The 20,996-nt window shown below is 40.8% G+C and overlaps 2 protein-coding genes across 3 annotated transcripts in view; both read right to left on the bottom strand.

Annotated features, from left to right (window-relative positions):
• Positions 1-2,437: 2,437 nt before the first annotated feature.
• On the bottom strand, positions 2,438-14,730 carry patl2 (PAT1 homolog 2). The gene is made up of 18 exons (XM_083557107.1): positions 14,590-14,730; positions 10,507-10,669; positions 10,108-10,373; positions 8,295-8,360; positions 8,089-8,136; positions 7,837-8,016; positions 7,609-7,742; positions 6,801-6,875; positions 6,545-6,668; positions 5,174-5,294; positions 4,994-5,088; positions 4,854-4,907; positions 4,429-4,571; positions 4,181-4,337; positions 3,723-3,863; positions 3,383-3,480; positions 3,129-3,269; positions 2,438-2,979 (listed from the first exon to the last, which is right to left on the bottom strand). The coding sequence occupies exons 1-18, from the start codon at positions 14,608-14,610 to the stop codon at positions 2,946-2,948; spliced, it is 2,061 nt and encodes a 686-aa protein (XP_083413233.1). The 5' UTR covers positions 14,611-14,730; the 3' UTR covers positions 2,438-2,945.
• Positions 14,731-16,297: 1,567 nt separating this feature from the next.
• The window catches only part of LOC310734410 (transforming growth factor beta-1-induced transcript 1 protein-like), an 11,130-nt gene continuing 6,431 nt past the window's right edge, over positions 16,298-20,996 (bottom strand). For both annotated transcript variants that reach the window (XM_083556351.1, XM_083556350.1), the window contains 5 exons: positions 20,832-20,996; positions 20,152-20,325; positions 19,988-20,069; positions 19,706-19,854; positions 16,298-18,186 (listed from right to left, as the gene is read on the bottom strand). The exon at positions 20,832-20,996 is cut by the window's right edge and continues 12 nt beyond it. In XM_083556351.1, coding sequence (XP_083412477.1) covers positions 17,920-18,186; positions 19,706-19,854; positions 19,988-20,069; positions 20,152-20,325; positions 20,832-20,996 — 837 coding nt within the window. In that variant the 3' untranslated portion in view covers positions 16,298-17,919. The remainder of the gene's footprint in view (positions 18,187-19,705; positions 19,855-19,987; positions 20,070-20,151; positions 20,326-20,831) is intronic.

Raw genomic sequence — 20,996 nt, 5'->3', positions numbered from 1 at the left:
TCCTTTTCTTCTCTTGGCCCCTGCAAACACTTTTGTGCCAAGATGCTGGCGGCTAGGTATTTTTACTAGCCTCGCACCAATGCTGTAGAACTTACTCCACATTCCACAACACAGCTGACCAATTTATATATATATATATATATATATATATATATATATATATATATATATATATATATATATATATATATATATATAAAAACACACACACCCTCCCTCTATGGACTAAAGTTTTGGGACACCTGACTTTTCCAGGCATATGTGGTTCTTTCCCAAGCTGTTGCCACAAAATTGGAGGCATGCAATTGTATTTGGATGCAGTAGCATGAAATTTGCCCATTACTTGAACTAGGAGGCCCAAATCTATGCCAGCATGATGATTCTCCTGTGGCACAAAGCCAGTTTCATGAAGAGCTCCTGCTATAGAGCTCTGAACTTAACTCTATTGTGAAAACATGAAAATCCTGACTACACCCCATTTCTCCATCAGTACCTGACTTTACTAACGCTGTTGTGGCTAAACGAGCACAAATCGCCTCAGGAACAATCCAAATCTCGAGTGGAACATGTATCAGGAAAAGTGGAGGTTATAATGAATGCTAACAGGGGCTAAATGTGAATTGGGATGTTTACAAAATACATACGGATCTTAGTCAGGTTTCCTTCAACTTTGGATATACAAATCTATGGTAATTTCTACATCTCGAGAGCGCCTATGCTAATTCAGCATGTTAGTCTATGCTACCTTACTTATATTGTGTTGTGTGTAGGAAGGCAAACACTGCTGGTATTTTATACCAATACATACTGTATGTAACATCACAAACAATATATCTATCGTTCCATAACTAAAGTAACCCATATTTAACTTAAAATGTGACCCTGTTTCCCCACTCTATTGCTAATATCAAGATATTAAGAACGCGAAGTACCATTTCACCCTCTTGCAATTAATTCTTAACTAGTCTTGTTTATTCTATTTACCTCGTGTCTTCTCCCCCCATCTCTAAGTTAATAAAACAAAATAACAGCTTGTCCTGTTGTTGAGAAACCGCAGAACGAATTCTTCACCCGGAACTCAAACTCTAATGTAGTGGCCGCTGTTAACATCAGGCTACAAACAAACATTATTCGCTACAACTGGTCACAAAGTAGTACAGGTTGAAATAATAGATGGGTTCTTGCAGAACATTAGTGATGGTATACATGTTAAAAATCCATGAACACAATACGAACACATAGGGTATAGAATTAGGTATTTATTCTTAAAACAGAGACTTTGCTTTAGGTTTAGTGTCTGAATTCCACACTCTCGGCCCCCTTCTAGTTAAACATTCCCCACATAACTTGTTGCAAGAGTCCATTCTGGCATCTTTACTCATCTCAGGAGACGAAGGGGACAATATTGGTTCTGTCTGCCAACTGTACAATCTATATGTACCATCTGGAGAAGCACACACATGGCAGAACATTGTAGAAGAGACGAATGATGGAATGAAATCGGGATGGCTGGGGAGCATTTAAGGTGGTTTGGTCGAACTGCTGCACATCAAGCTACTTTCCAGTCCCCTGACAAGATTTTCAGATCTACATACTTGATTAAATTGCTACTCCCTTGCACGTGGTGTGTTTGGGTCTCGCATTTTATAGATCGGCCCGGAGCATAATCCAGGGAGCGCCACCCTGGTTGGAATCTTAGATCATAGTCACTTTGTATTCCCAAGTCATACCAATGGTCCCAGGATAGATTCTGGAGCCCCATCACTATGTAAACCCTTGGTGATGATTAAAAACACTTTATGAAGATGAGACACACCACTAGAAATGTTCCATGGCCTGGTCCTAATGTTCTGACACTATAGTTTTATATATATTTTTTAGTACAAGAACGTGAATGTTGACCGATTATTCACAGACTTACAGAACGAATGAAGCAGATTCTTCCATTTCCATTACCCCAGGAATGTGGAGTCCAAACCAGAACGCCAGACATTCATATGGGGGCCATAAGAAGCCTCAGAGGAGTTTTAGTGTAACATAAATGTTTAGACTACAATCAAAGGCCAGTCTGAGATTTCGCCTCAAATTATTGTTGAACGTTAACTCTAAAATTAGACTTCTAATCAAAATCCAATGCCTCGTAAGCCTTAAACACCTCTGATTGGAATCACCCATGTGACGCACCATCAAATTTTATAGAAAAGAAAAAAAAAAATAAAAAAAAAGTCTGTCAGCATTTATTTAAAAACAAAGGAGTGGATAAACCTCTTCGACATCGTGTCCATTTGCCCCGTGAGTCTCAAAGTAGAGTCGAAATGAACAAGGGATTCTCCATCAAATTACATCCCGCCAGCCGAAAACTTTAGTACAAGCACTTGCTCAATTGTTTAAATTGAAAAGTATGTTACAAATAAATACGCCATTTTAAAAAGGAGTAAATTTTTTAGAATTGCATTTATTCATTTTTTTGCATTTTGTAGATGCTATACAACAGTGCTTAAACATCACGTTAAATGATGAAATAAAGATACAATAAATAAAATTAACTGCACAGTGCTGAAAATGTACATTACAAAATGTGGAAACGAATTTCTCCTAAATTAAATAAACTTTTTTTCCCTTTAAGAAAGAACCCAAAGTTGTGAAACTTAAATTCATCCAGATAATTCACTCAAAAAAAAAAAAAAAAAAAAAAAAAAAAAAAAAAAGCAAAATCTTTCCTTTTTTTTTTTTTTATAAACCTCATGCAAGTCTGGGAAAAATGCAGAAAAAGTAGAAGATCGCCATCTGCTGGCAGCAGATGTAATTGATGAGGAATGTGAGGAGTTTCTCTACAAAGGGGCTTAAAAAAAAGGATCATGAGAAAAAAAAAGGATCATGAGAAAAAAAAATGAAGACAAAAGGAAAAAAAAGAAAAGAAAAACAATTTATAAGGACATTTCCTCTCAGGAACCTACAGCCAGATATCCAGTTGAAGACCTGGGATTGGGGAAAAAAATAATAATAATAAATCAGTAAAGGTTTATTGCTTTTCTGCACATCATCTTAAAAAAAAAAAAAAAAAAACTAGGAAGGTGTCTTAGATGAAATGTATTGAGCAAGCGTGCATCATCCAGGAATGAACTTACTCCATGTTGTTCTTGAGCTGCTGTACGGTGCGTTTGTCCAAATAGCGACAGAACAGCGTGAGCAGATTGGAGGGTAAGCAGAGCGGCTCGATGAGGGACGAGTGCGAGAGCTGCCGTGCCACGTGAAAAACGGTGTCAGTCCTAGCAAAGAGGAACATAACAGTCAACACAACTTTCTTTATTGACCCTAATTGACTCAACCCATATTTGGAGTATATATATGGACCGTCCCAAAAACCCTCCCAAAGCCTTACCAGGTCTCAAAATCGCCAATGCTTGGTTCCATCGGAACGTCTGAGGTCAGGAGTCGCTCTCCTTGTGATAGCAGCACGTACAGCAACGACAGACCAAACTTGGGGGGGAAAAAATAAATAAAAATCAACTTTGTTTTTTTGCAAAGGTTTTAATATCTTCATGGTGTCACAGCAGGTCCAAAGGTTTATTTTGATGCACTTTTTCGAATGCATGATTAGTTCTATAAGAACTAGAGTGTAAAGCACATCAACCCAGAGCAGGCTAAAAGGACTCCTGCTGAAAGGGAGATTTTAAAGGGAAAGAAAATATAAATAAGATGAAGGGAACATCTATATACACCTTGTTTTGGCAGGCCAGTGTTAAGCGAGAGTCTTTCGAGTCAGGTAGGGCTGCGGTGAAGTCACGGAGAATGCCGACCAGCTGGGTGAAGGTCAATGTTCCGATCACGGCTCGGAGAGACGGATAGAGGACAGGAAGGGCCTGAGGAAAAAAATAATAATCAATGACCAAGCCTAGGGAGACTGTGGCAAGGGCCCCCTTAAATGGTATGAGGAAGAAGTCTTGTTCCTCTCAAGGTTCTAAAGGAAACCAGTCCTCGTTTGGGTAAGAAGAGAACGTGATTATAAAAATCATAAAAACACACTGGAGAGTGAGAGTTATCATGAGCCCTGGACTGTGTGATGAGTAACACCCTCTATACAGTACATGAAAGATTGGTGAAAGTGCATTCGGCTCCGAAAGCGCACTATAGAACTGGAGAACTCCTTAAACTAGATGATTAACTAAAAGCTTCAGACCTCATCGACGTCTCGGCTCATCAGTGCCGGCAGGTGTGTCGTGATCGCTCTCAGAACCTGCAGAGATGCATCGTGGGATAGAAATGGAAGGAGCCTTGCCAACAGTTTTTTTCCTTTGGAAACCAAGAGACATGGAAGAAACTCTTCTGCAGACTCCCTTTAAAAAAAATTTGAGAGTAAAATACATGCAGTTCAATATTGTGTTTTTATTTTTTACTAAGGAAACAAGGCAAACATGCGACACGTACAAAGAGTTGGGGTTGCGTAGCTGGCTGCTGATCTGCTCCACACCCCTCTGAACGGTCTTCAGCCTTCTCTGCCTCTCGGCCTCGTCCGAAACACTAGCCTTCATCCTCTGGGCTTCCTCCACCCCCAATAAAATGATGTAGCACTGAGCAGGACACATGGAAGAGCAGAATTACACGACACAGCTGCTGAGCTAGTCATCCACCTTCCAACCACAACCTGGAGAAGCTCTGCATCCAGCAGACCTCCGCAAGTTCAGGGAATTTTGACAAATACACCAGAATTAAATCAGAAAAACAGCAGGCTTGTAAAAGGGTCGAGCAGTAAATCAAGATGATCCAAGGATTCTTCTGGAGCGAGTTGTCCAGACATTTTCACAGGCGGCTCATATTTATGGCCAAATCAGATCAACAAAATTACACTTCACCTTCTCAATGGTGTTCAGCACCTCGAGTCTCTGTTGTCTGGTGTCCTTCTGTTCCTAGTAAACGAATAAAATAAAGATGACGTGATTCGGAAACGTTACAATTGGTACATTTAACACTTTCATGGAGGTCTCCCTCTCACCTCCCCCGTGTGCCCATGGACTGCGTCAATGGCCCGACGAGGTGAGTAACACGTAGAAACAGCGACTTGACCGAGCGAGCCTTCGATGTGAACCACTAGGACGTGCAGGACATGGAAACCGTGTCCATAGATTAGCTTCAAGCTTGCGCTGTATTAGCATGCTAATTCTTAAGCACAAACCTGGAGTGTACGATACGGTTTTGTTGACGTATGGCGTAGTGAGTTTAGGTGGTTCCCGCTTGGTGCGATCACCCAGCATTTCTTCCTCGGCCAATTTGGCCTCCAGTCTCCGGTAGTACTCCTACACACACACACACACACACACACACACACACACACACACACACACACACACACACACACACACACACACACACACACACACACACACACACACACACACACACACACACACACACAAAATTAAGGACCATATTCTCCAGAAGAATCATCAACATGAGCGCCTTTTCCACTAGAATACCTTGAACTGAACAAATCTTGTGCCAACAACTCATGAAGGGCAAGCATGATCCAAAAACAAGGTCACACTGGAAATGTAAGCCTGGTACATCCCACATTTATGTAGAACTCTGTTTTAGTCTTTCTCCAGTAAACAAAAAAAAAAAAAAAAGAAAAAGCAGATGCTCAAGGTAGACTAGTTTTGAACATTTGAAGAAGTAGCCTGATTCAGGATTGATTTGTAAGGTGCTCTTGTCAAAAGATTCATCTAAGCAAGGGCACAGGAGCATCGACTCTACTAGGGATATTGCTAAGTGGTGCAGAACGTACTTGAAGGACACTCGAGACATGCACAACCAAAAATAAATTCTTGCCTTGTTATTGCTTTGAAATCAAAAGTCGCCAGCTAACGATTCAGGCACCTCATATGGATACCCACTGGTTAGCAATCAATCAATTCCAGACATGACCATGACCCATTAGAGCAGGGGTCCCCAAACTGAATGCATCCCGCCCCCACATTTGGATCGGCCCTCTAAACAACGCCGGAGCCGTATTTTGAAAGTTGAATTTTTAAATACATTTGACTCGGATCATATCTGTATTTGAAAAAGTTTGGCTTTCAAGCAAACATTTCCCTTAGTTATCAGAGGTTGAGGCACCGATGGTTGATCGCTGAAACTATCTGTCATCGGCAAAAATCCGTACCGGTAGTTTTTCCAGCCGTCGTTACTACAGCGGCCTCTAGAGGCGAATCACCTACAACACATGCTGTTTGTTTTTACATGCGAGACTCCATGCTGCAAGAAGTGCGCTGTACTATATTTCGGATTGTATTCATTAATAAACAGTTATATAATATAGAAATTATATTCATTTCCTTTAGCACACTCGTGATTCAGGGCTTTATATCTTTTTTAATCCAGTATCCAGTTTAAAAACTCTGTCGACTGAACTTAATAAATAGATTTTAATTGCAAAATATATATGCTTTCTAATTGTTGTAACATAATACAACTGGCATAATGGTTTCTATTAATATTAGCTCTACATTTGAAATTTTTTCAATCAGGGGTTGTATCAGGGACATACCTGGTAGTAATAATCATCCTGATGTGGGTTCTCACTTTGTAGCTGGATCATCTGCAGCTTAATGATCCACTCCTTCTCTTTGGTGGACATAAGCTCAGCATAATGATCCCAATCTTTTGGCTTTCTGTTCAAGTCAGATTTAGCAAAACACCACTTTTTTTGCTTGCAATTAGCATTTAATATTTACCAACCATCAATACTGACGACAGTAGTAGTTAAATTATGTGTTCTGTCGAGTGTAAAAAGAGCATCCTACCGCCGAAAGCCTTGCGGACGCCGACTCAGCAATCTCTTGTGCTGTGGATGGAGCTGCGTCGCCAGGACTGGGAACCTAAAGGTAGAAGAGCGCACTCGATCACATCAATTAATTGTAATTAAATATTCTCGATCAGGCATAACATTATGACCACCTGTCTAATATTGTGCTGGTCCCCCGTTTGCTGCTAAAAACAGTCCTGATTAAATTAAATTCTTCAGTAGGCCTTCGACCCTGTTGCCTGTTCACCACTGTTCCTTCCTTGGAGCGCTTTTGATGAATACCGACCACTGCAGACCAGGAACAACCAACAAGAGCTGCAGTTTTAAAGACGCTCCGACACAGTAGTCATTACAGTTCGTCAAACCTCGCTCAAATCCTTACGCTCGCCCATTTTTAAAGCGTCCAACATCGACTTTAAGGACAAAAGGTCCACTTGCTAGCAGTGGCGGTCCAGTGGTTAAGGCTATTGGTTACTGATCATAAGGTCAGGGGTTCAAGCCCCAGCACTGCCAAGCTGTCACTCTTGGGGCCCTCAACCTTCTGTGCTCCAGGGGCGCAGTTTCATGGCAGACCCTGCGCTCTGACCCCAGTTTCCAAGCAAGCTGGGATATGCAAAGAACAAATTTCACTGTGCTCTAATGTATATGTGACAAATAAATAAAGGCTATAATAAATCCCACTTACTAACAGGTGCCATGAGGAGATAATGTATAATGTCAGAATGTTATGTCTGATAATGTTGATAATATATAATGTGTATACATTAGCCAATTTGTGAAAAAACGAACCAGCGCAGACGTCAAACCTGAATCTCTGAGAAAGTGGACTGGGTAAAGGGCTGAAACAGGGGCCAGGTCGAGGAGAGTTTGGTCCAAACTGGAGTGGCATCATTTTGGGTGAATGGAAGCGTGGTGTGGATGGTGAGAGATAAATAGCTGGCTGAAAGAAGAAAACAATAGGAGTAGAACAAAATCACTCACCGACATACACAGCTACTGTAGCGAGGATACAAAACACGGGCGATTTCGTTCACCTGGTTGAAGTGCTGTTTAATGGAGAATGGACTCTGAGGGTGTAATGGAGTTCTGGGCATTACCGGGCACACGGGCACCTGCTGAGGGAGAGGGCTCTGCAATGGGGACCGCAAGGCAGGTGACGTGAACGGGATCCTGCCACGGGACGACCTGTCGATCACTCGCACAATGGCTTTGTCCTATTCGGAGTCATAAATTCAGAACAGGAATAGAAGGTGGGCAATTCATAGAGGGGCATTTAACATTCGTACTTGTAAGAGAGGTGTTTGTCTCGTTGGGCCGTAAGGTGACATCATCCACTGCGTTTAAAAAAAAAAAAAAAAAAAAAGACAGGACCAGACTTTACCAATTTTTTCATGTTGCCAATATTTTCAAAGAAAAACATATGGCGAGTATGGGAATAAATACGGCTGGAAACATCACACATTTAACAAAATGGGAAAAGGAAGCAGCTGACCGTGTTTGCGTTGAGATCCCCCCAGCCTGAACTTCGTCCACAGTCCACAATAGCGCTGTCCAAACTCTGAACCATATACAATCACAGTAAAAATCTGTATTTCAGGACCTTTAATATTCAAACTCCAAAAGAATTATGGGTCAAAGTAATACGTCATGGAAAACAGAAGTCCTTATAAAGCGCTGTAAAAATCATGGAAGCTTCGGCATGTTTGTTTGTTGGTTTGTTTTTAAAGCCATGCTGGCATCAGTGCCCCTTTTTTATTGCAGGATCACGGTGGGTCCGATCCTATAGCCCGTCAGAGTTTTGACTACAGCAAAGTTCAGTGGTTACACGGAGTTCTTCAGTTTAATGTTCTGTAAATATTCTAGTGTTTTCTTTGGTGATACATTTTGAAAGATTTCTACAAAACGTACTTTGCCATCCATTAATGTGTGTTTTGAGGTCATGTTTGTTTTGCAGTGATATGTTGTGGGGTTTTCCCCCCTTTGAGGCAGGAAATCGTGTGCGAGCCCGAAGCGTCTAACACCGCATCTTGTATGATCTGGTCGTGTCTGGATTTTAACTGGAAGTCGAGGAATGGGCTTGTTAATAGTTGGGTTGATTTGGTGCACACTTGCCAAAAGTCAGTGTTCACATTCATCCCAAATGTGTTCAGCAAGGTTGAGATCAGATCTCCAGAGCAGGAGATCTTCCTCTACAAAGCATGTAAACCAGATCTTCATGCAGCTCACTTTTTCCACACAGCTTTGTGGTACAAGTTTTAAAAAAAAAAACACATATGGCAGGAAAGGTCAGGTGTCTGCAAACCTTTGGCAATATGGTGTAGCTTGTTATCTGTGCACTACTTCCATTTCATTTGCCACTTCTTTGAGATGTGGCCAATTGTTAAGTGATTTTTTTTATTTTTTTTACAAAATCTGTTTTTTTATGTAGGCAAATGAAATGCAAGCAATTGCAAAGTCTCCCTTTGCCATGAAAATAAATGTAAAAAAAAATAAATAAAATATTATAATTAAAAAAAAAATGCTAATTTCTACTGCATTTCAGGTGAGAGTTTGACAAGGACAAGGCTGGAGATCAGTGTCCTACTGAATGAGTTAGAATAACAGTACCCATGGTTAACAGTGGGAAAACCATGGAATTTAAAGCACTACCCTCTTAAAGTTTCCAGTCTGTTATTCTAACTCATTCAGCAGGACACAGCAGTCATCAATGCTTTGCACAGGTCCAGCAAGTGCCAGGACCGTCACCCACAGTTGCAATATCGATGCATCACCAGTGCAGAACTTGCTCAGGAATAGCAGCAGGCATTGAGGCAAAGACTTTTGGAGGATGGCCTGGTGTCGAGAAGGGCAGCAGAGAAGCCACTTATTTACAGGAAAAACCTCAGTGATATTTCTAGCACGATGGCGCACCATGCGCGAAGGCAAAAGTGACAAGTGGCTCGGGGAACAAAAAAAATAATTAATTGAAACTTTAGGTCCATGATGAGGAAACTTCCCAGACCGTCATCTAATTAAGAACTGTGGACCAAAAAGCCCCCCCCACAAATTGTGACTAAATCAAAAGCATTGATTATGCAAGTATCAGTCAGGATGTTGCCCAGAAGTTGACAGCATGCCAGGGTGAAATTGCAGAGGTCTTGAAAAAGAAGAGAGTCAACACTGCAAATATACGATACGAACATCAGACAAAAAAACAATTATTTGTCTTCCGCAAAACTTCAAAACAATCCGGATTAAAGTCTTGACCCAGACACACAACACTGACAGGAAAACTTTCTTCTAACAGAACAAAAACCAAGCCAAACCTTGAGACTGGGTGGACCTTCCACGGTCCTCATCACTGCCGGGTCATCCAGCAGCTGCCCCTTACAAACACGCTCCCTTCGGCTGCGGAAGTTCTCACTCAGGCTTGTGGGAACCTGTCGTTCGAATTTGACTTGAGGGCTGGGAGGAGATGATTGATAGATTGGGGTAGTCTTGTGTGGTGATGGTGGATGAGGTGAGGAGGGTTGGTTTCCATTCATTAACAGAAGATCAACAGGATCAGTCTCCAGATCTTCAACATTTAGGTCTGCAGAAAAGTCTGTATGTTAGTATGAAAGTATGTATGTTATGTATATTCACACATCCAACCGTAGGCACCATTTAAGAGAAAAGTGCGTCGCTCTGCTTTGGAGCAGAACACACAAGCGATGGCACTTAACCTATTCCGAAGGTCTCTTCATTGTACAAGTCGATCTCCTCGTCCTCTTCCACCATTTCTTGAATGAGTCCAGATTCCTCCAGGTCACCTGCATCTTCTGTGTCGCTCCACTGATCTCCATTTTCAGGCCAGTTGGGCTCAGGGACAAAGTCCCCTTTCTCTTCCTGGAACGCAAACAATATCTGCACCTTAATCAAGAACTCAAGAATAACCTAAACCTACAAAGAAGTTTTGATCCAAACAACATTGTTTCAGTGAAATTTAAAGCACAAATGTTTTAGACATGAGCCATTTTACATCCAGCATATTCATAAACCAGCCAAGCTTGCACAATCTAGTGCGCTCTTAGTGCTGGTCCCAAGCCCGGATAAATAGGGAAGGTTGGGTGGAAATTAGGCTACTGTTGGCCAAAGGAGGAAGACGTCCACAGAGACAGCAGGGAAAGGAGACGTGTAGGAGAGTGGAGGTTAGAGTTGGCATTTTAAATGTTGGTACTATGACTGGTAAAGAAAGAGAGGTAGCTGATAGGATGAAAAGGAGAAGGGTAGATATGTTTGTTCAGGAGACCAAGTAGTAAGGGAGTAAGACCAGGAACATTGGAGGAGGTTTAAACTGTTCTGTCATGGTGTGGATGGAAAGAGAAATGGTGTAGGGGTGATTCTGAAGGAATTAGGGCAGACTTCAAAGAGCATGTAGGTGATGGGTAGGTATGGCTTTAAGGAGAGGTATGTGGAAGGGCAGCTAGTGGTAGATTTTGCTAAAAGGGATGGAAATGGCAGTGGTGAACACGTATTTTAAGAAGGAGGATCATAGGGTGACGTATAAGAGTGGAGGAAGGTGCACACAGGTGGACTATGTGCTATGCAGGAGATGCAACCTGAAGGAGATTGGAGACTGTAAGGTGTTGGCAGGGGACAGTGTAGATAGACAACATCTAATGGTGGTCTGTAGGATGGTTTTGGAGGTAAGAAGGAGGAGGAGGAGAGTGAAGACAAAGAAGAATAAGATGGTAGAAACTGAAGGAGGAAGAGTGTAGTGTGAGATTCAGGGAAAAGGTCAGACAGGGGCTCGGTGGTGGTGAAGAGGTGCTAGATGATTGGGTAACTACTGCAGGAGTGATAAGGGAGACAGAAGGTTACTTGGTGTGACATCTGGAAATAAAAAGGAAGACAAAGAGACGTGGTGGTGGAATGAGGAAGTGCAGGAAAGCATAAGGAGAAAGAGGTTGGAGAAACAGAATTGGGATCGACAGAGTGATGAGAAAAGTAGGCAGGAGTACAAGGAGATGTGGCAGCAGGTTAAGAGGGATGTGGCGAAAGCCAAGGAAGTGTCATGAGGAGCTGTAGGAGAAGTTGAACACTAAGGATGGAGAAAAGGATTTGTACCGATTGGCCAGGCACAGAGGAACCGAGCTGGGAAGGATGTGCTGCAAGTAAGAGCAGTAAAGGATGGAGATGGAAATGTGTTGACAAGTGAGGAGAGTGTGTTGAGAAGATGGAAGTATTTTGAGCAGCTGCTGAATGAGGAAAATCAGAGAGAAGGTTGGATGATGTGGAGTTGGTGAAGCAGGATGTAGATAGGATTAGTAAGGGGAAAGTGAGAGCAGCGATTAAGAGGATGAAGAGTGGAAAGTCGGTTGGACCAGATGACATACCTGTAGAAGCGTGGAGATGTTTAGGAGAGATGGCAGTGGAGTTTTTAACCAGATTGTTAAACAAAATTTTGGAAGGTGAGAAGATGCCTGAGGAATGGAAAAGGAGTGTGCTGGTACCGATCTTTAAGCATAAAGGAGATGTGCAGTCTTGCAGTAACTACAGGGGAATAAAGTTGATCAGTCACACCATGAAGTTATGGGAAAGAGTAGTGGAAGCCAGGCTGAGAGAAGAGGTGACCATCTGTGAGCAACAGTATGGATATATGCTGAAGAAGAGCACCACAGATGCATTATTTGCTTTGAGAATGTTGATTGAGAAGTATAGAGAAGGTCAGAAGTTGTTGCATTGTGTGTTTGTGGATTTAGAGAAAGCTTACGACAGGGTGGAGAGAGGAGTTGTGGTATTGTATGAGGAAGTCAGGTGTGTCAGATGTATGGGAGGGTGGTGCAGGACATGTATAAGGACAGTGTGACAGCAGTGAAGTGTGCATTAAGAACGACAGACTGGTTTAAAGTGTAGGTTGGACTGCATCAAGGATTGGCTCCGAGCCCTTTCCCGTTTGCCGTGGTAATTGACAGGTTGATGGTTGAGGTCAGACAGGAGTCTCCATGGACTATGATGTTTGCGGATGATATTGTGATTTGTGGTAAAAGTAGGGAGCAGGGGGAGAAGAGCCTGGAGAGGTGGAGGTACACACTGGAGAGAAGGGGAATGAAAGTCAGTAGAAGACAGAATACATGTGTGTGAATGAGAGGGAGGGCAGTACCTGGGCTCAACAGTGCAAAATAGAAGTAAAGAAAAGAGTGCAGGCAGTGATTTGTGATAGAAGAGTATCTGTGAGAGTGAAAGGGAAAGTTTATAGGACTGTGGTGAGACCTGAGATGTATGGTTTAGAGACAGTGGTGTTGAGTAAAAGACAGGAGGTGGAGCTGGAGGTAGCAGAGCTGAAGATGTTGAGGTTTTCATTGGGAGTGATGATGGACAGGATTAGAAATAAGCTTATTAGAGGGACAGCGCATGTAGGACGTTTTGGAGACAAGGTGAGTGAGGTGAGATTGAGGTTTTGTCTAGTTTATTGGACTGATATCCATTGTGGAATGAAAAAGAAAATGGCTATTAAATCCACAAGTTCTGACTCGTGCACTCTGATACAAAATGTGTCAAATGTAGCCACTGATATTAATAGAAACCAATCATACACCAGCTATATTATATAAAGACAATAAGAACTATGATGTTAAATCATCAAATAGGGCTGCAGAATTTGGGAAAAATGTCATGTTGCGATTATTGAGGTCGATATTGCGGTACAGTGAACCCCCGAACTCACGGTTCAGAAAATTCGCAGGTTCTCATCATGGAACCTAACTGAACAAGTTGCGGATTATCGTTAATGTTAGGAATAACATTTTAAACTATTTTCACTTACAAATTTCATACATTTTTCATAAAAGTGACAATGTCTAGATGAATTTACTAAGAAGGTACCATAAGGGTTGCGGGAGTGCGGATTTGGGGAACCACTGTATTGCAATATAATAAATAGTTTCGAGTCCACTTGATTGGTGATCAAGGAAATGGCACACATTAGGAATTCTGCTGAAATTATTATTTGTAAAAATAATAATTTATTAAAATAATAATTTTTATTTGTATAAAAAAATTAAAAATAAATTAAAAATCTATTTTTAGACAATGAAATAATTGCATTCATGTAAACATTTCTCCATGGTACAGCTGAATTAAATAATAAATTGTTTACACATAACGCTTTTTTTTTTTTTTAACATTGTATCGAAACAAACAGAAAGAGAGAGAGACCGGGTGTGTGTGTGTGTGTGTGTGTGTGTGGGGAAAAAGCGGAGGTTGAAAGGTGAAGGCGCGCACACTCCAATGCGCGCACACGCGAGGAAAGATGTGCGCGTGTCCCGGCGCGGGTACGAGGAAAAGGAAAGCGGCGTGCAAAAGTGATTGGAAAATAAAAGAAAACTGGCTGTTGGACCATCGCTTGTCGTCTCTTTCTTCCAAGAGAAACCAGTGAGATCTTTTAAGAGTTTTTTCAGCTACCAGTTCAGTGTCGGTCTTCTCGGCATCCGCCTCAAAGTCACGTGACCAAACACGCCACACGTGTACCGAGACCATCCCTGCAAACTATTTTCAGGGCAACGTCTTTTCGGTGTTTTGGATCAACATGTTGTATAATTGGTTAATAGGAAAAAACATGTTTACGGTTTTTCGAGAAAACGTGTGTCCCACAAGATAGGGAGTCGAGTTTGAATGGAAGGAGTCGACTCCTTGGGGTGACAATTGATCCGACTCATTGAAAGGAGCCGAGATTCCCTGATTAGTCGACTCAAACGCGGCCGGAAGTGATCAAATAAAGCGGATTAGTCTTGGTGCAGTGTGGAAATAAACCAGAATCTGCTTACCGGTTTCTCCGACTCACTCATTTGCCTTAAATATGTGAATCCACGCTGCTAAATTCTCCGACATGTTCGAAAGCTCATTAACGCCCTTATAAACGCGGACACCTGGAGGGGCGGGGCTTATCGCCAGACCACATATTTGCATATGTAAAAAAACGATTAATTTATATATAGTTATTAGTAGATGCGCTATATCTTTATTATTGAAAAAAGTGACCAATATTTTGATGTGTAGATCGATTTCTCGTTGCTAAACTGCTCTCGAGCAGGTTCTCTCTACGGGAATATGACGTATGGAGAGGAGGCGCGTCCTAAGAGTCACATAGAATGCAGATTAACATGGCAGAGGTAGATCTATGTCGTCCTGCAGACTGAACATGGAAAAAACGTCTGTTTTTATTTTAATATTTTTTTCTTATGAATAAAGTCCTGTTTGTGAAAGGGGTCATGTTAGAAGTCAGAAGGCACTTAAGTAAATTGATGATTTGCTGTCTGACTGAACCACAAAAAACAAAGCGAACTATCGGTACCAGTGTTGCGCAGTAATGCATTACTGTAACGCAGTTGTGTTTGACAGTATCTAATACTGTAACGCATTACTTTTTAAATAAAGTAACTCTGTTACCGTTACCGTATGCTGCGTTACCCGTTACTTTTTTTAATGAATTAATTTGGGCTGAAGTGTAGACTACAGTCTGACCTCTTTACAGCAGCGTCGCATTGTAGGATTGGCGGATGAACCACTGTAAACACGAAGAAGATGCACTGTGGGCGTGTCTCCGTTTATTCAGGTCTGAGTGGCAGTAATGGCGAGGCGAGGCGAGAGCAAGACGAGTTTCTCAAAGTGGAAATATGCTCATTATTTCACTTTAGTTGAGCATAAAGACAAAAAGGTTTTAGTCAAATGTAATGTGTCTTTCTGGTTCGCATGTCGTATCTACTGCGATAAACAGCAACTCCAATCTGTCGAAGCTCCTCCAGAAACTCCACGCCTCGACGAAGCTAGAAGCTAGAAGCTAATCCGGTGTTCTGTTCTACATTGTTGATAGTTTTCATACTTAAGCTGTGAAAGGAACATGTTTAAAAGCTCAACACAACAGCTTTTATGATGCAGAAGCCACTTTAGTTTTAGATTCTGAATATATTATTCAGCTTGTTTTGTTATTAATTTCAGAAATCCTTGTGATATATTCAGTTTGTGCTGGTCTGATTTTAACAACACTGATCGGTACCATATTGAATTGCAGAGAATCATAATTTTTCCACTGCATCTTACTGCAGTAAATCGCATTGTGTCGTAGGAGTGAATCGTATCGGATTGCATCGGTAGCTGCGTCGTACTGTACGTATCTTTAACGTATCATCGCGTCGGCTTTGCATCGAGATGCGAATTGCATCCGTCGTAGTTATGGAGATGCGCATCCCTAACCACATAAAACATTTATATTTATGTAAAACCTGGAATTTGCATACCATCTTTTACAATAAATCCTTAGTAAATATGATATTTGGTATATAAATCTATTCATTTTATATATCTAAGATAGGTGTGAAATATAGATGTATAATCACATATGGAATAGCAGTGACTGTAAGCTACATAAAATAAATAATTATTTTAAAAACAATTAAGAAATGATTTAAAAATGAAGCCTGGGGTTTTCTGAGAAATCATGATGGTTGAACAATGAAAGGATTGTACAGAGACTCATTCATTACAAAGGAAAGTGTTTATTGTCTTCTTCATTGTGTGGCAGGAAGAGCAGAGACACACAAATACAACAACAGCTTATCTGATTATGAAGACTGCATAAGTGTAAACATCTTTTACAATAAATCTTTGGCAGTAATGACAAATTGTTTTTTGGATATAAAATACATAAAAATGTGTAACCACATATGTGATAGCAGTGACTGTAAGCTACTTAAAGCAAATATATTAAACTGAAATCATTTCTTGTTTCTCTGATTTTTTTTACTTTCAGAAACCGAATGAAACTTTGATCCAAATAGTAAAATAATAATAACAATAATAATAATAATAATAATAATAATAATAAAGGATCTTTGGAAATTATTTCTGCAAACGAGCTTTTTTTTATTCTGTAAAAGGCGGAACGAGGGAGCTGGTGATTGTCAGCGACCGATTAGTGACTTATTTGCTCTTTCATGGAAAAGAAAAGAAAACACTTTGGCCTTGAGGGTAGATATGTGCCGAGAATGTCGTTCGTCTCGAGGAAAAGTTGACGTCATTTGAGGCAAGACCTGGCGTTAGTAAACTTTATCTAAAGTTCGCTATTTCACAATACTAAAGGCTTTTAAGGGATTTCTATAAAGCAAGATTTTTTCTAGCTAGCTAGCTGGGCAGGTTAGCTCATAACAAAACGCAGTTTAGCATCTACCAGAAATGCTATTATTTGCGTTTCAGGTAGATGCCAAACTGCATACTGTATTTGTGTACCTGAAGTAGGCAATGACGATATATTTGTATGTATCTATTTATCTATTTATCCATTTAGCTTTAATAGACAGCTAGCTAAGTAGGTTAGCTTATGAGGTCACAGTGTTGTCATGCTTTTGAATCAAGGCTAATCAGGTAATGGTGATTTAACGGGTGCCGTAAAAAATGCTGCACAATGTAACCTTGCCCACATGCTTCCTGGCTTAGTCCTCTGCCCATATCAGGAATGTTCCCTGTATTGAATAAAATGTGTGTGTGTGTGTGTGTGTGTGTGTGTGGGGGGGGGTTAAATCCTACAGTCCCTAATCTTGAAATGAAAATCTACAGGCATGTCAATAGTCCAACATGATAGTGTGGAAAAAATGGAAATAAATCATGCGGGACATTGACAGGACATTAAACGTTACCGATACGTTACCGATACGTTACTGATACGTTACCGGCCACATGTTATTAATGTAAAGGCACAATGATGCTGAAAATGGGAAGAACCTGGCAGAACAATCAGATGTGTTGGTAAATTCTACAAGAAAAAAAAAGTGACCTTAAATTATCATCAAACGCTAAAGAAATTTAGTCCACGGGCAGCAATACGTTGTTGCTTCGAGCTGTTGCATGTGAATGTCTTCATTCTGTCTGGAGCGTGGAAATATAGATTGCTTATTTCTGAATGAGTTCTTTATCGTACAAAAAAAAAAAACGTGGATAGCACATCACTTTATAAAACTGCACTTATTTTTTTTGTTCTTTTGCACGACTTATTTTAAATAAGGATAAAAGATGCGAGATAAGTATACCGATTCTGTAAAGCCTCCTGTTTTTTTTTTTTTTGTGGAATGTACTGGACACCCCCCTCAAGTTCAGGTACAAGTTCAGCCGAAGAGCTTGAGGAAACACGGGTGGCAGTACGGCTTGTTGTCCTGCTCCTTGAAGCAGCCTTTGCTCAGTGGTTTAAGGCAGAACTGGCACACCAGGTGATGCGGGTGGAACTTGGCGCCCATGGCGGTGACGCAGCGTCCGACGATGGGCTGCTGACACGCCTGACACACGCTGCCGCGAGACTGGTGATAGTGCGCCTCACACAGCGGCTGACCCTCGTGCTCGAAGAAGCTTCCGTTCACAAAAGGGCTGAAACACTCCTGAAGAAAACGGAGAAGAAAAACATTACGTTGTTGATGTTTTTTTTTCAAATGAAAGAATTCATTATGAAAGGATGTTGAAATTATTTATAATTAAAAGCATACAAATCTACAGTTTTACCCAATAAAATGTCAGCAATTGAAGAATAAACGTTTGACATCTTTGAACATTTAACATTAAACCGTCCCTAAACAACGTTTATTACAAATCAAATTCATGTTTTAACGTATGTGTTTATCCTTTAAAATTCAAGCACCTGCTTCAAAAGTGACTTTTTGTTATTGAAAATAAAAACATTTGTTTCGACCACTTTAGAACTACCACTTTAACTTGATTTAATTTATTTGATCTTATTTTATATTTATAGTTCCTTTTATATAATTCACTGTTTTCAGGTGCAGGATGTAGGAAAGGCCAAAAAAACATTACAATGAAACCTGCCATGTTTCCCCTCATTAATGACTTTATAATTAAAAATAATTTATTTGAAAACATGGCTCTAATCTGCGTAACTAACGAAGGTTTCTTTCCAAATTTTTCTAGTTTAATGAGATTTATAGTCAATTAAAAATACCATTCACAGTACAATTCAATTTCTAACGCAGTTCTTCGAGCTATAATACAATACAGGATTATAATTATAATATAAGTGAATGTTAACGAGAGCTGCTTCTTACCGTTCAAAAGGTTTTTCTTTATTTAAATTGGGCTGAAGCTGATTTACTGACAAATTCAGGATATTATGTGGATCAGAGTCAGTTTACTTCTGAGGTACAAACTTATTCAAGTTCATCAGGCTGAAACTCTGCACACCGAAATAGTTACCGTCAAAGTTTCTGCAGCGTAATAATTTTACGTTAAATGTAAAATTAGAAATAAATATTTTTTTTGTTGTTGCATTTTTAACCCCTTTTTTTTGACAGAGTGGGCCAAATCAGAGGTCGTCATAGGTTTGCCCCACGTTTGCGCATCTCTACTCTAATAATCAACTATTTTACCAATTAAAGGGAAAGAAAAGAAAAAGAAAAGAATTCCGCTATAAAAGTTGCTTTTAATAATCTTTTTACCAGTTCAAAAGACGAATTTTAATTATAAAAATACCCTTTTATTTCTTTTTATATATAACATAAAGGGGGCAGGGATTTCTATTGTAATTCTATTTTAAACAATACAAAATTGAACAAATATTTAGCCTTTCTTTTTTTTAAATTACTTTACATTATATTACATTCCATTATGTAGATCAGGTAAAATAAACTAAAATGCGATCCGCTTGAGGGAAAAAGCTGTTTTACAACATCAGATCAAATGTTTGTATATTGTTTCCTTTATGGAAAAGAAAAATGAAGACAAATGCATATTTATTTGATAATTATAATACTGGTTATAGCATGACGTTGCCTGAGGCCTCAAATGCGAATGCTTTAAAGGGTCCGTTTAGAATTTGTGTAAGAACGCCTTCAAAGTAAAAAGACTAGATCCACTTTTGGATAATGTGCATGAGTCAGCTCAGCTCACCCTGCAGACGAAGCACTGAGGGTGCCAGAGGGCGTTGAGGGCGGAGATGTAATTCTCCACGATGGGCTGAGAGCAGCCTTCACAGCGTGACGCAAACATGGCCAGGAAACACTGCTGACAGTACTGCTGTCCCTCACGGTCATGGAAGCCTGAGAGGAGGACACAGGGAATGCTCGAGATTTCACAATTGTACTCACAACAAAAATAAATAAATAAAATGCCCTTGCTAACAAATGCTTTCAGCCAATCGGGACACAGGATTATCTCGAGACTTGTACGTACCTTCGTCCCCGAACGTCCGGCTGCACTTGACACAGCAGAAGCACTCTGGATGCCAGTTCTTATCGAGCGCAGTGACCATTTTCTACACACCGAAAACAAACCTCGTGAACACTTGTAAACATGTTTTATGTTTCAGATGAAAGAGAAGCGAGAGGTTGCCTCACGTTCAGAATGGGTTTGTTGCAGTGCGCGCAGTGAGGCGAGTACAGGCTGAAGTAATCCGGCTCGCAGTACGGATGCCCGTCCTTCTCAAAGAAGTTGCGGTTGCCCAGTTCACATTCGCACTCGTAACACACGAAGTGTTCGGGGTGCCACACCCGCCCCAGTGCCGTCACCACCTACAGGGCACAGATTAAGCAGGTTAAGGTCTGTATTTAGTTTGCTAGTCACCACATGCAAGCTAATTTGTAATATTTTAATGCTAGTCCCCGATTTACGATGGAGATGCGCTACAATGACACCATCGTAACTTGAAAATATCGTCCAGACATGGCCAAGCCTACCCTGGAGTCTTTTACTCTGTTTCAGTAAAATTGTTCTTAAAACACCAAATCACCCAACGACTTCCTGTTCTGAGCCAATTTTTTGCTTGTATAAGTGTTTACATGTATGGCACTGGCTCTTATCCAGAACAATTTACAATTATCACATTCATACGATTGTGCCTTTGAGGCCTTAAGGGCCTGTCTCAGGGGCCCAGCAGTGGCAGCTTAGTGGTGACCTTTTGAGCAAAAGTCCGACAATAAGGTTTTCCTTTCCCCAGAGCATATGTATGCATTATCAAGCACTTAGCGTAAACAAAAAAAATGTTTTAGCATTAGCGTGGACATGAGCATAACTTCACCTGTCCCACGATCAGTTTCTGGCAGGCGGAGCAGTTTCCTTTAGATGAAGTGGACACTCCCTGCCTGCTCAGATCTGACTGGAGGAGGCCCAGCATGCTGTCCAGGGAACCTCCGGAGGACGCCGGGGGCGGGGACACGGGTTGCTGCAGAGGTGCGGGATTGGC

The sequence above is a fragment of the Silurus aristotelis genome, assembly GCF_946808225.1.
Source record: "Silurus aristotelis genome assembly, chromosome: 12".
NCBI lineage: Eukaryota > Metazoa > Chordata > Actinopteri > Siluriformes > Siluridae > Silurus > Silurus aristotelis.
This window is presented reverse-complemented; position numbering and strand designations above follow the sequence as displayed.

Excerpts from the sequence above, each read along its gene's own strand:
- patl2 (XM_083557107.1), bottom strand. The coding sequence starts at position 14,610 with ATGAGTGAGTCGGAGAAACCG. Across the intron at positions 7,743-7,836 it reads TTAAACAGCACTTCAACCAG|CCAGCTATTTATCTCTCACC; the intron begins GTGAACGAAATC and ends TTCTTCTTTCAG. Across the intron at positions 5,089-5,173 it reads AACCGTATCGTACACTCCAG|TGGTTCACATCGAAGGCTCG; the intron begins GTTTGTGCTTAA and ends TGCACGTCCTAG.